At 37.6% G+C, this 15,121-nt stretch overlaps 1 protein-coding gene across 1 annotated transcript; it reads right to left on the bottom strand.

Annotated features, from left to right (window-relative positions):
* Positions 1-12,746: 12,746 nt before the first annotated feature.
* Positions 12,747-14,584, bottom strand: LOC117637603 (putative UDP-glucose glucosyltransferase). Its single transcript, XM_034372532.1, has 2 exons — positions 13,957-14,584; positions 12,747-13,590 (listed from the first exon to the last, which is right to left on the bottom strand). The coding sequence occupies exons 1-2, from the start codon at positions 14,548-14,550 to the stop codon at positions 12,763-12,765; spliced, it is 1,422 nt and encodes a 473-aa protein (XP_034228423.1). The 5' UTR covers positions 14,551-14,584; the 3' UTR covers positions 12,747-12,762.
* Positions 14,585-15,121: the final 537 nt, after the last annotated feature.

Here is a 15,121-nt window from a genome sequence, read left to right as displayed (position 1 = left end):
AACGTTTGCGAGCTGATTACAGGTGGAGAGTAGACGTCGAGATCTATCGTGCCCACGGTAACTGTCGTTGCGCCATTGAACCCAGTCAGCGACTTGGCTGATTTATTGATTTTTGCCTCTAAGCCCATCTGTTGGATGACTGCCAATTGTAGGATGTTGGCTGCACTGCCCTCATCTGCATGGACTCGGTCGACCATGGCCTGAGCGATTTGAATGCTGATGACAAGGGCGTCATTGTGTGGTAGATCAAGGCCGATTAAGTCTTTTTTTTTGGAAGCCGATCACGGGATCGTCTTCTGCCAGTGAGAGGCTAGTTGAGACTTGGGAGATCATAGTAGCCTGTTTGATCTTCCTCTTCTTTTCTTTGTTGGTCAGTCCGGACTCCTCGGAGGCGGCTAGGATTGTGTTAATCCTTATGACCTTCTGGGGTGGCTCCTTGGCGGTATCGCGGTCTTCTATCTGCTGGATGGCCTGCCTCGCGATGAACTCCGTGCAATGACCTTCTCTCATGAGTTCTTCGAGATGCGCTTTCCAAGCAAAGCAATTATTCGTATTGTGCCCATGTGTCGCATGGAAGGCACAATATTTTCTGGTATCCCTCTTGTCCGGATCTCCTTTCAAGGGGGAAGGTCTTTTTACCCAAGGTTTGTCCTTCACTTGGGCCAAAATTTGGTGTATGGGAATAGAGAACTTGGTGTAGTTCTCTTTCGTCGTGGCCTCTCTTTGTGGGCGTGGCCTGCCTTTGTCTTTGTCCCTGCTGCCAAGCCTGTCGCTTCTTTGTTCTGCCCGCTTGGCCGGTCGATCTTCCTGCTCAGTAGACTTCTTCGCGGCGATTCGATCGTCATCCCAGAGTGCGTAGCGTTCTGCGGTCGCGAAGACCTCTGCCAGAGTCTGGCTGGGAGTGATAGTCAGCTCGCGGTATAAGTCATGTTCTGCTGGAAGACCTTTCTTGAATGCGGAGGATGCGATTTGGTCATCGCACCCTACGATGTTGGCCTTCTCTGCTTTGAACCTCTTGATGTAATCTCGAAGGGATTCCTCGGGCTTCTTGCGCAGGTTGAACAGATGGTCGGGGTTCTTCTTGATCGTCCGATAAGAAGTGTATTCTTTAGTGAAGATGTAAGTAAGCTCCTTGAAGCTATTGATCGACCAGGATGGCAGGGTATGGAACCAATCCTGAGCTGCTCCTCGCAAAGTCATTGCAAACACCTTGCACATTAACGCGTCTTCAGCTTTGTAGAGGATCATAAGGCTCTTGAAATGCTTCAGATGACTTTCGGGGTCGGAATCGCCTTTGAAGCATGTAAAAGAGGGCGTTGAGAATCGTTTCGGAGGAGCAGCCTGCTCAATTTTGACTGTGAAATGTGAGGAATTTGCTCGGTCTACCTCAATGCGTAGTGCATCTTCGAAATTTCCGCCAATCTTTAAGTCTTGAAGTCGGTTATTCACAAGCTTCTCAACGTCTTCTGCACGCATGGCTAGTCGGTCACGTTGATGATCTTCGCGATTTAGACGATGCTGATTGACTTCCTCATTGGCTTGCAAGGGTCGACCTTCTCGGTTGCGCTGTCTAGGCGGGGTGTTGGTGGACTGCGCTTGTGAGGGATTTCCAGTAGTTTGGCGACGAGAATTGGTTCTTCGAGAGCGAGTAGCAGAGCGCCTTTCTTCACGGTCCTCATTGTGATGATTGTCGAGTTGACCTCCCTGGGGGCCTATCCTTTCGCGAATGTTTCTCTGCGAGCGAGCAGCAGAGCGCCTTTCTTCTCGATCCTCGTCTCGATGGCCATCAAGTTGACCTCCCTGGGAGCCTAGCCTTTCATGAACGTCTTCCTGCTGGCCCAGGCGAGCGTGGATGTCAGGTCTTGGGCCTAGCCTGTCGCGCACGTTGGTCCTTAAATTCAATCTGGAAGGAAACTTCGTCTGCTCTGAGTGTGGCTTGCGGATGCTTGCGACATGTCCTGCCAGCTGATCTCGTTGTTGCGCATTTCCTTGTCCGTTTACTCCTGCTCGACCTGCTTGGTTCCCGTCGAACTGCCTATCGGCGCGTTCGTGTGTCCTTCTCTCTTCGCCCTGTTGTCCAAGGCCAAGGTTTTGAGCCAAGTTTATTTGGTTGAGGAGCTGCCTCATCAAATTGCTTTGGTCGTCCATTCTCTGAGTTAGCTGGTCAACTCTCAGATTAAGGTCTACTTGACTTCGTGGATCGGGAGGAGAGAAATGTGTAGAGCCCAATTGCACACGGGCTAAGATTTCATTGGATGTGTACGTGGGAGCATGCGTCGAGCGTGGAGGTAACGGAGGAAGTGGTTGAAGTTGCTCCAAGATTGGGCCAAAGTCGGCGGTGGTGCTATGGAGGTGGCTAGGTCCGACCACGGGGCCTTGAGATGGTACAGCGGCGGAGGCCGGTGCGGTGGTGAGAGGTGGCGGCGCCACCTGGTCGATCGCGGGATCGTGCGTGGAATGGCTTCGGGCCGTTACGGATCTAGCCATCGCTGCGGCTTTGCCTCTCGTATTCATGCTTCCAACCATGGTTGTTTGGAAGGCTTCGGTGGATTGAAAAATAAGAGGAACGGGTTCCTTGAGCACGCGTTGAGTATAACTCGTGCTCTCAATGAAAGCACCAAATGTTTGTGCAAATAATCTCACGGGAGAATATTCGCTTCTGGATCCTTCAACCTTCGATCATTCTTCTCTCTCTTCCTCGATTCCTGTAAAAAAGATTGGAGTAAGTAGACCACACCCGGGGGGTGTTGGCCAAAGGCCCTCCGATGCCTAAGTTAGTTCGAGTGTTTGTTGGAAAACAATAGCTAAGCAAAGGGTACGGAGTTGTATGTAGGGTGTAAACCGGGTGGCCGGAGCCGTGTGGAAAAAATATGGAGAGTGGAGAGGAAGAGAGAGCTTCGGGTATTTTTCTCGGGTATAAGGAGTAGGTTTTCTGAAGTCGTCCCCTGAATGATGAATGAGGCCGTCTATTTATAGGAGCCTCGGGGCTAGGGTTTCGTAGGGATCGAATCGTCTTTGATAATATCCGAATTAAATATATTATCTCTTAAGAAGATAATATCTGAATTAAATGATATTATCTTCTCTTTATTAGGATAATATCTTAATTAATGATATTATCTCTTTAAATAAAGATAATATCATATTAATTAAGATATTTATCCCAATTAATTAACTAGCCAGATAAACTGGTTTAATTAATTAATTTAAGAGATAATCTTCTTTTCCACATAGCGTGCCCTGATTGGAGACGAAAATATATGCTCCCACAATAACTTAATTTTTTAAGTAAATTAATGTCACTAGACCAGAACAAATGTACTTTTTTATTTTGCCCCAAGCTATAAACTTTTTACAATTTAAAAAGCGAAGGTTCACATGTTTTGCTCATTTGCCGGCCTTTAGTACCTTGACCTAGATGGATTTATTAATTAAGTTTTTCTTGTTATGCGTAAGTAAAATGCATTTATTAATTAGTTGACATCAACTGTAAAACCTTAATCTGCTCATGGCAATTAAGTTGGCAACATGGCACGGCATATAGCTTTTATGCCGAAATTTCTCTAGCCTTTTGTGGCTTTGTATATGGAATTAATCCTTTGTGGTTATTATATACTTCCATATTTATATTACCCCTTTGTGGATATTTGTATTTGCCCTTGTGGCCGCAATTTACACTAATCTAAAGCTAAAAATACAAATCAAAGAAAGTACTAATGATGCAATACAAATGTATCTCTCTGGCATATTGATCTATTGATTAGGTAATTACACCCACATGAAACTAAACCACACAATGAGTTCTTCACAATGCACAACGACCTGCTATATCTCTATTTTGATATGAGAACATAATCTTTAAAAAGTTATGACTGTTAGCTGCCTCTTTCGTAATCTTGATGGTGATAATAAACTCAGAATCAAACAAAAGCACCCAAGAGAAACGAAATCGTAGATAGAGTTCCAAGTGTTAAAGCTTTTGATTTTGAGTGTTTTGTGTGTTTGGATGAAGAGAATGAGGAGTGTGAATATATATCATTGTTGAGTTTGTTTGTAATGATATGGATCGTTAGGTATCTTAACGTACTTGAAAGTTTGCTTTAAGCCTTTTTCTTAATTGTTAGTCAAACACGGGACAAAGAAAGACGAAAAGGCTTTTGCATAACAAAGTTTTCTCCCCCAATATTCACTAGGAAAAATATGTATTTTTTTCACTAAGAAATAATAATAAAAATAATTAAATGTTTCTTCATAAAAATTTAAATAATAGATACATTAGTTTATGCTAGAACGTGAAAGGTATATTAAATGTTTCTTCATAAATATAAGGGAAGTTTGCATAAATTTCACCTGAACTTTTACGTTGTGCACTAATACCACCTAAATTTTTAATTTTTATTTTTAACTACTTAAATTTTGTAAAGTATTGCAATTCACCATCTATGTCTAACTCCATTAAAGTTTCCTTTAAATTTAAGGGCATTTTTGTCAATTCACTGTAACTAAAAATAATTATAAAAAAAGAGTTTAAAAAATAAAAAAGTTAACTGATTACACCGCAGCTTCCAAAAAAAACAAAAAAGTTAACCTAATTACACTCACCGACCCAGCCATGAATGAGCATGCTATGGCTATGCCTATGTGCCTAAATTAAATATAATATAAATGGTGTATATCACAAGTGGTCCAAATGATGGATGAGTTCCTGATTTTTTTTCTGAAGTTTTGTATAAAAAGATAAAAATGAGGTTTAAATCTTTAGCTCCCCAATTGGCGTTGAAAATGGTAGGGGTTGGGAAGGTGTGGTTGAATTAGGTTAATTTTTATCACAAATGGTCCTTTAAGTTTACAAAATTATCACGAATCGTCCTTTAAGTTTTTTTGTGACACTAATAGTCCTTTAGGTTATCATCTATCCATCAAAATAGTCCTTCCTCTTAATTTCTATAAAAACCGACGTTAAAAAAATCACACGTGACTGCTTTTTGAATGATAGTCTCGTAATTCCAATCAACTCTCAGAACCCTTTCCCTCCATTTCCTCGGTCCTTATGTAAGAAGAATAATGCGTATTTGACTTTATGAACCCAGATATTCCTTTTGCAGATCAACTTTATCAATCAAACGCCAAAATGGAGAGACCGAGGAGGAAATGGAGGGAAATGATTCTGAGGGTTGAGTGGAATAACGAGATTATCATTCAAAACGCAGTCACGTGACTGCACGTGATTTTTTGAACGTCAGTTTTGACGGACATTAACAAGAAGGACTATTTTGATGGGTATAGATGATAATCTGAAGAACTATTAGTGTCACAAAAAAAACCTAAAGGACGATTCGTAATAATTTTGTAAACATGAGGGACCATTTGTGATTAAAAAAGCCTTTAAAAATTCTGTTTTTCATAGTGAGTGGACGGAAATGTCATTAAACTTAACGAAAATTTTAATGGAGTTAGACAGTGGTGGTGGATTGCAACACTTTACAAAGTTTATGTGGTTAAAAATAAAAATTCAAAGTTCAAGTGGTATGAGCGCACATGCCCAAAAAAATTCAGGTGGTATTTATCCAAATTTCCCTAAATTTAATATACCATTCCCAAAATGTGACTTTTTTATATTCTAAATTTGATTAAAAGAAAATTCGATAAAAAAAGATTGATTAAAAAAAAACTTACACTAACAATTTCCTAAATTTAAGCCTATTTAAAACTTAAAAAATTAATGAAATGGACATTAATGACAAAGTGCAGCAAATCTGTTGAATTTACATTCAACCCAATAAATGGAGGCAAACAACAATTGCAAAGCCAACTCAAACTTTAAGTGGGGGTATTTTAGGGATCTTAAAATTACAATAAATAAGATTGAGTGTTGCTATTTTCATCTACCTTATCTTGCTCACTCACCATGTAAATTTGAAAAAACACAATCTTATCTTTGCACCCGCCATTATTCCTAAAATACCCTTTAATTATTAATTCAAACAAATTATCTTTGCTAATCAAATAGTTGAGATATGGAGAGGATTAAATTTTTTTTATTCCATGCCTTGTAGTTTTTAAAATATTTTGAATACATATTTTAAAGAGAGTTGAGGCATTTTCCCTAAGTCCTTAAAAGTCATTTTATGAAGAGGTAAATTTGTCTTTAAAATTTTGAAGATAATTAAGGTAGGTAGGGAAATAAGCCAGGGGGTGGAAATAGCAGCACTCTTAAAATTTTAAGTTTGATTAGGTAACTTGCTGAGTTGAATCCTAGTCATCAAATTTTATTACTCATAAAAATTGGATTTTATTTATAAAAAATAAGGCGATTGGCTGCATGTAAGAAAAAATTAGTTTGAAGGTGGAAAACTAAAATTTTAATTATTATTTTTTAAATGTTTGTAGTATGCGGAAGAATTGGGTTACGGTTTTATTTTTCCATGGATTTGAGTTTTCTTCTAGGTTTTAGATTTATGTCAGATTATTTGAGAAAATGCAATATTACATTGAGAATTAAAAATAAAAGAATATTTATCGATGTTCTCTAAAAATTAAAAAAAATTCAAAGAATATTACAAGCCTCAATGAGAGCATCCTAGTCATAAGGTCGATGTTGCCAACGGAAGAAGAATCCAAACTTTTCTCGGCCAAAGGCATGAAAGGTAAGAAATTCAACTAGTCCCATAAAGTTCTTTTGTTTTTAATATTAGCCTCCTGGCACGTTTGACTATCTATGTTTGGCACACATACAACTGATATTCGTATAAAATATCACAAGAGTTGAGTCATGGGAAGAAGTGGTCCTATTCCTAGTGGGGTTTTATGACTAAGGCATGAATTTTGTCCAACATATCGATAGTTTAATTTTACAAAGCACATGTTTACATTAAGTGGTCTAGTAGTAGTTGTCTTTATTTGATATTCAAATTCTAAGTCACATGAACGCGAAAATGATACATATTTGTGATAAATTTGATATCTACCGAATTATGAAGATTTACTTATTCATTGTTGTATATTTTTCTCTCTTTATTTCTCATATCACGTGAATCATGTGAGTATAAGTGATAAGGAAATTTATCTTATAAGGGCATGTTTACATAACAGGAATAGAATTGGATAGAATAGAAGTAATTTCCATTCCGGATGACTCCTTTGTTCATTTAAATTGGCGGAATGAACAGTAACATAGGGTCCACAACAGATCTTATTCCTGATTCTTGATATTGAAGACATTTGATTCTGGAGAGTGGAGGTGAGATCGGAAAAAGGTGAAAGGGAATCAAATTTTTCATGCCAAAAATACCCCTCAAAAATAATTTTTTTCATATGAAAAATTGTAGTAGCCTTCCAACGACTGTCGACAGTCCAGTTGAGATAGATACTTGTAATCTGATTTTCTGACTAAAATCAATAGAGAGTAAGAAATAAGATAAGATAAATACAAACCCTGCAACCCGTCCGTGGACGAACCACGGCTTCCAACGACTGTCGACAGTCAAGTTGAGACATTCTATCCAATCCAAGCCGTGGTAGCCACATATGGTATACCCATGTCTTGATCAATAGACAAGCTTTGTGTTCAGAAGAAATGATAATGTGAGAATGAATAGATTGTGTGAGATTCTATTAACAGAGGGCTAAGCCTATGTTTGAATTCATGTACTGCCCTCCAATTATTATAACCCCATGGATATGTGACAAATAAGAGTTTCTGCTTGGGTTTTTATGCTTGACTAAAACCAAACCAAACTGGACAGAGCTTATCCGGGACTACTAACAAGCTAACCTGGGCTATAGCCCAGGAGACTTGTTTTTTTAAAGACTAAAATAATACCCTAGCCTAGGCCAATCTTATTAACTAATCCCCACTAGGCTGGCTAACCAACTAAAACGAAACCCAACACTCTTATCGATCGGCTGCACTAGTTTCAAGGCTGCTTCTTCTCAACTCCACATACGTCTTTTTCCTCCGCCTTCTTGTTTTTTGGGGAATTCTAGTAACAATTATGCTAATTTGGAAAATGACTATTTTGAATATATATTATTTTAAATATATGTTATTTTAATAGTGGTATCGGATATGGGATTTTTGAGGGATAAGGCTCTCCCGTGTATTTTTTTGTTATCAATGAAATTCATTTGTACTATCGAGTTTTTAATAAGTTTATACATAAGGTTAGTCAACATCATTTTCAAATCCTAGGTCCGTCTGTAAATTAGAACTATCTATAGCCTTGTTTAATGAGGTTATGATATGATAGACAAGACTAGAGGAAACATAATAAATATAAGACTCTTTTAAGGTCTTATTGCATCTCACCCAAACCTTAATGCTTCCCTGAGTGCCATTTAACATCAGAAAAATTGAAGTATTGTGATATGTCTGTCATGAAAACCTGAACAATATATATTTAACAATGTTGACTCAAAGTTTACATTTAGTACAACAAACTAATGAATAAGCCACAATCTGTTGATGTTGGCTCTCCTAAAAGATGCGTAAGGAAAGAAATCAAAGAAAGTACCCAATTTGCAGTTTGCTTTATTCTTGTACCTAATTCACACTAATCTAAAAGGTAAAATACAAATCAAAGAAAGTACTAATGATTCAACACAAATGTAACTCTCTGGCATATTTACCTATTGATTAGGTAATAACACCCACATGAAACTAAACTACCCATCAGGTAAACACCCAGTGTTCTAGCATAATGGGGCAACTGAACACATTAAACCAGTAAGTTGTGGATAAAATATAAATATAAGAACAAATCCAATTGAAATTTACCAAGGACAAAGCGGCTTTAGGCCCACAAACAGAGTGGGTCTAGTTACAATGTGGCTAACATTATAAACTAGCAGGAATTCTATATTGAGGGCTTTATGTATGACCCTTATGTGAGATTTTATCTCTTAATTGTTAGATCAGGCTAATTAAATTGATCCATTTAATTTCTATAAATAAACCCAAAAAAACCCTACTATTACCAGCTGTCCTATTTTCTAGTTTACTTAATATACTAATTTCTGGGTTTATCCTTTTGTTTTGACTGTTTTGAGTGTTTTGGGATTTTTTTGAGGTTCGGAGGTTGGGCTTGTTTTATGAAAATCAATGGCAGTTTTATAAATTATAGGAAGTTCAAGGCCTCTTTCTTATGTTGTAAATGTTCTTTGGGTGTGTTTCTAAAGTCTGTTTCATATATTGACTTTAAAAAAATAAAAATAAAAAAGTCCGTTTCATATAGAATTTTTTATTTATTTATAATTTGTTCCCCTATATTAGGCATAATAGTGAAACTTCATTTTTTTATATAGTCAAATGTGATTTTTGTTATAAGGTTTTGCACATTAATTAGGTGCACGACCATATTTTACTTTTTTTATTTGGCGATCCAAAGTTTACAAGTGTATTTGTCATCGACAATGACAACACTCAATTAATGAGTTCTTCACAACGTCGAGCTTGGCACAAGAACTGGCTATATCTCTGTTTTGATATGGGAACATAATATTTAGAAAGTTAGGACTCTTAGCTCAATCTTGATGGTAATAATAAACTCAGAATCAAACACAAGCACCACACACCAAAGAGAGACAAAATTGTAGATAAGAGTTCCAAGTTGCGATGTTGGCTTTCTTCGTTAGGTATAGTGGGGATTATATATACTTGGTCATTTTCATTGCCTTCCTAACAAACAATGATTAGATCATTAGACGTCCTCCAAAAAAAGTAAAATATATTTTGCAAGCTGAAAGATGAGCATGCTCCAAGTTACATTGCCTAATGCCAAAATGATTTTACGTTTCTTTTTTAAGCATGCCTATTTTTGTTTTTGTGCATTTAACAACTGCGGAACAGTGTGAGCTTATAAATCAATCGTATAGGTTTGATCACGTGTTTAAGGACGACACAACATTATAAACTACGTCTTCAATAAAGATGAAATGCCCTTCTTTCTAAATAATCTCATGAGAGATTGACTTATTGACTAAATATGTAATTCTATTACGTTATGTTCGGTGGGTTAGACTGAATTGGATATATATAATTAAAATGAATATGGGTCCAGTCTGTTGTTTGGTGAGCTTAAGTGGATCATGGACTGGTTAGGATTCAAATTTTTTTCTTTTTTTTTCCCGGATAACAGTCCAGCATAAGCTAACTTTCAAAACCCACGTTGAGCTTGAGACATTGATCTAGAAGACTAATGCAGAAACGAGCTAATCTTCCGAGTCCCTTTTTTGGGTTTGATATCTTTGTGAAAAAATCATTCATCTTTTTGTTTCCCTTCCAGTATTGAAGCACTTTTCATTGAAGATCTTTTAGATCTAGTTTTCGTTCAAGAATTTGCATCATCCCTTGTTTTGAGTTTGTATTTTCTTGGATCTGGAAGTTATACTATCGATTTTTTTCTTTTATTTCAAATTAGCATTTTCTTTGGATAACTACAATCTTTTTTTTATATATAAATATTGTATAATAAATTAAAAAAGATAGATTTTCTTCTGACATGAAAACAATGAATTTTATCTGATAAAGAGAGAAACTGGGAAAAAAAAATTGAAGGAAAAAAGACACTGAAAAAAGAGAATTTTTTAAAATATAAGATTTTCGAGTCCAGTCTCAACCAGTTCAGTCTATAATATGAAGCCCAATCCAATCTGATCCTAGCCGGCCCACCAAACGAGGCCTTAGGAGCCGTTGAGAAGCCAAAATATTCTGAGAGGAGGACAGGTTATTCACATTTCATTTTATGGTCAGAGGGGAATTGAAAGCTAAGCATTGGTAAGTCTAGGGATTCCCCTTAAAGCAATAATAAATATAGAAGTTGCGGTCAATAAAGTAGAGAACATCAAAACTCCAAACCATCCAATGTAAAGACGATTTTCAATTATGGTTATCTAGTTACAAAAGCGACCTAATAGGCTTTCGCTTATAAATTTATTTAATTCATTTGTTAGAAGTGTTCTAATAAAGTGAAATTTTTGGGGCGTGGGTAATAGCATATTTGGACCTGATTTTATTATTCATAAAGCATTATTTGGACTTGATTTTACCAAACATAAGAAATGAATCTGCATTTCCATCACTTGAGAAATAACGGGCCGAATTGTGGCAAGTACAAAACAAGGTCTTGGCACTTGGGCTCGTCTTCATCCCACCTATCTTCGAAGAATTCAAATCCGATGAAGCCATCACCAACTTGGGCCTCTTGGGCTCTGAAAATATTTAATTAAGACACCAAACAAATTCAATGATTCTATAATATAAGCTATTTACTGATTTTACTATTGAGTTGTGTTTGCATGCAATATGCACCTTAAAGTTGAAGAGATGGAACCAATGGAAACTTTTCATATGAGACAACTCAAATTGTACCTAAAGATGTTGAAGAGATGGAACCATGGAAACTTTTCATATGAGACAACTCAAATTGTACCTAAAGATGTTGAAGAGATGGAACCATCTGTACCTAAAGATGTCGGTACATTTTTTTTTTTTGGGGACAAGAGAAGTCAGTACTTAGTAGTAATATTCAACACGTAAAAGAAAAGAGAAGTCATCCACATTGCCGTCTAAATGGACATGTGAGGGGCATCTGCTTTGAATTTTGAGGACATTTTTGTCATTGCTCAGCTTCCCCTTGCTCAGCCTCCTCTTGGTCAGCAATTCTTCCTCAGGAAACTTTTGCTCACCAAACACTTGCTCAACAAACTCTTGCTCAGTTGGCTCTTGTTCATCGACACCATAATAGGAATATCCACCAACCAATCCTCTATAAAATTCTTGTCTGGCAGAGGCTTGACTCTCACCAAAAGGCCTAGCTGATGTTGTCGGAGATAGGTATACGACAAATAGATGCTTGCCTTTAAAGAACTTTAAGGGCCTCAAAGGACAAAACGGATCCCAGATTATAAGACGTAAAGAATAACAAAAGAATTTACGGAAAAGTCAAGTCCACATCATATACAATCTCAGATATGTGTTTGTTTGTTTTTTATTTTGTTATGTGAGCCATAGATATTTGTTGTCCTTGAACTATGATTCCTACAACTTAATATCTAGGAAGACAATAATAACCTAGGAGCATGGCCCTCGGTCTCATAAAGGAGTCTTACAATTAAAGCCAATTTCTTTTTTGATTTCAAAATCGAAACTCCTATCCTCCCATCAAAATTAATGAATTTAATTTCGCAACAACTAAAATATTTTCGGACTAAATTAATTACATAGTCAAAATTCACTTGAACACATAGGAGTTGGATTCCATTTTATGAGACGTGAGGCAACACCAGGCAACGGTGACCGGTTTACGTCTCGCAAAATAACATCGTAATCTTGAAAGGGATCCCTCAATGGAAGCTCTCTGTATATCAGTCCCCTTCTATTGAGGGATACTCCTTGTAGACTCAAGACTCAAGCTCTTTGTATAAAAATTTTGGGGCCCTCTTCATGCGAAGCTCTATAATGTCGCTCTCGAACCTAGACTCAAGACTGACCATATACTTACTATCCTGATCAACTGGTCAAATTAATCCACATTAACAACAACAAAAAGTATATAATTAATTGAGTTGATAAAGCAGCTGAACCTGACTTTTCTCAAAATAATAATTATTCTCATTAATGCAAAACATAACACACATAAGTAGCTATAGTATATACATACACAATTTATTTGAGTTATAGGCTTGGATTTTAAATTAAGTAACGCCAAATATTCAAGATTCTTATTGAATATTATACAAAGTGGTTGTCAATTGAAACTTGTTCTAAGCAACAGACGTGATCTTGCTAATCTCGTCCAGAAAATCTTCTAGACTCCGGTCGGAGGAGGCCCCCTCCGCCACCGCCTCCTCCGCCGCCTTCTTCCACTTCAAAGCGTTACGCCTCAATTCTACCGCCTTATCTCCCACAGTTGCCTCCAACAAGCACTTCTCAACCTCCGCCCTCATGACCAACCTATTCTCAGCCATGCCCCGACTGAGTCTAAGCCCCACACCAAACACATCCACCAAGAATTTGGCATTGGTGACTTGGTCGCCCCATTGAGGAAAAGTCACAACTGGCACACCAGAAGTGAGGGCTTCAACCGAAGAGTTCCAGCCACAATGAGTCAAAAAACATGCAACCGACGTGTGCCCTAGAACTTGCTCTTGTGGGCTCCATTGGACCAATTTTCCCTTGTCCCCAACCTCTTCCAAAAACCCTTGTGGCAGAACATGTTTTTCTAACCCAAATGCTTTGGCAGGTGGCCTGAGGACCCATAAAAATGAGACCCCGGAGCTCAAAAGCCCATGAGCAATCTCGTCAACTTGCTCTTGTTTTAAGTGGACAATGCTACCAAAAGAAATGTAGACGACGGATGCTGGGGGCTTTGAGTTAAGCCAGTCAAGGCAGTCGTCAGCTTTCATTAAGTCTCCTCTGACGCTTGTTTTGGGAGCTTTTGGGTTCTTGAACAAGGGACCAACAGGCTTCACTATGCAGACTTGGGACATGTGTTCGATGATTTGGGGCTCCAGATCTTGGAATGTGTCCATTAATACATAAAATGATTTTGATAGCTTCTTGAATTGGCCTAAGATTGCCCTTCCCAAAACCTGAAATCAAACATATTATTTATAAGTTTACTATTATTTTTATTTTTATTATATTTTTATCGATTCCACATTCGTCTATTAGATTTGAATTCAAAATTCCTCCCAGAAAAGTAAACACTCAATGCCGTGCTGCCAAACAATTATTAATGAACTAATAACTATAGTTGACTAATAATAAAGAAATTAGTCATCCAAATTAATGACAAATTGAGATATGACATAGACATATCAATATATTACTTGTTAGAAACAAAAAAGTTTCAGATTGGACTGAAACATGAACAAACAAAATATAAAATTATCACATTAGTTCTGATCCAAAATTTCGGAATTTGATTTGGTATGCAGAGAAATAGTTCTACTGACCTGAAATGGATCAGAAGGGTGCAAGAAGCTAGGAATCTCATCATGCTTCAAAACAGGCATACAAGGCAGCTGAACATCTATATTTGGCTCAGCTTCCGTAGGAAACGGCACCGTCTTCTTGTTGTAATGGTAGTAAGCCGAGAACACAGCACAGGACTGAATCCAGAGCGTGGCCTGAGGGATCCCAAGCTCAACGGCGACATCACAAACCCAAGGAATGAAGGGGTTGTTGACAACGCAAGAAACTGGACGACCTTCAGTGGCATGTCGTTTGATCATCTGAGTGACCAGCTCCTTCCCCACCAGCTCAAGCTTGGGCACGTAGTACTCCAAGTCGGTTTGTTTTGGGTCGTCTTCTGGAAGCCCATCTGGGAAAAACTCAAACCTGATAAAACCAGCGCCAACTGGTGTGGCTTCCTCACTGATGCCATTGTTGGCTTTTCTCATCTCTTTGCCATAGTTTTCAGTCGTGGAGAAAGTCACCAACATGCCCTTGGCAGCCAAGCGTTTGCCTAGCCTGAGCATGGGGTTTATGTGTCCTTGTGCTGGAAAACACACCAGAAATATATGAGTGGAAGGAGTTTCAGATCCCATAGTTTTTTTGGGTGCAATATTATTTCCCACTTGAAGTTCTTGTTTTGGTTGTGTTTGCAGACAATGGCATGCACAAATGAAGGGGGTTTATATAGCAAACCTTAGCATTCTTATCATTAAGTATTTATTTTGAGTATTTACAATCTAACCATATAAAACGTATTTGACCCCAGTCCAGACCCAAATAACTTAAAACCAATATACATCCGGTGCTAAAAAAATATAAAGCCACACTTTTTGGAGTGAACAGACATTTCTTAATTACATTTTTATTTCAAAGTGTTTGCTGTGTTTCAATGCGTGGCAGTTGGCAAACAAACATTCCATGCAAAATATACAAACTTTGATGTCTAAGAGGCATTAAGCGAAACATGCAGGCAAAGTCAAATCATTAATAAATTATTTTTCTGATCACCACATTAATTATGTTGACTATTACTTTTAAATTATTAATAAATCATCATACTTTGATTATATGGACACATGTCAAGTATTGAAAAGTTTATAAATCATCCCACTCTTAGGGTCCAATAGTAGTAACAAATTAAAGTTTGTTGACTTATGGGGTAAT

This window comes from Prunus dulcis, chromosome 8 (genome assembly GCF_902201215.1).
Source record: "Prunus dulcis chromosome 8, ALMONDv2, whole genome shotgun sequence".
NCBI classification, from domain to species: domain Eukaryota; kingdom Viridiplantae; phylum Streptophyta; class Magnoliopsida; order Rosales; family Rosaceae; genus Prunus; species Prunus dulcis.
This window is presented reverse-complemented; position numbering and strand designations above follow the sequence as displayed.

Coding starts and splice junctions, on each gene's coding strand:
- LOC117637603 (XM_034372532.1), bottom strand. CDS start 14,550: ATGGGATCTGAAACTCCTTCCACTCATATATTTCTGGTGTGTTTTCCA. Junction 13,591..13,956: donor ACCCTTCTGATCCATTTCAG/GTCAGTAGAACT, acceptor GTTTGATTTCAG/GTTTTGGGAAGGGCAATCTT.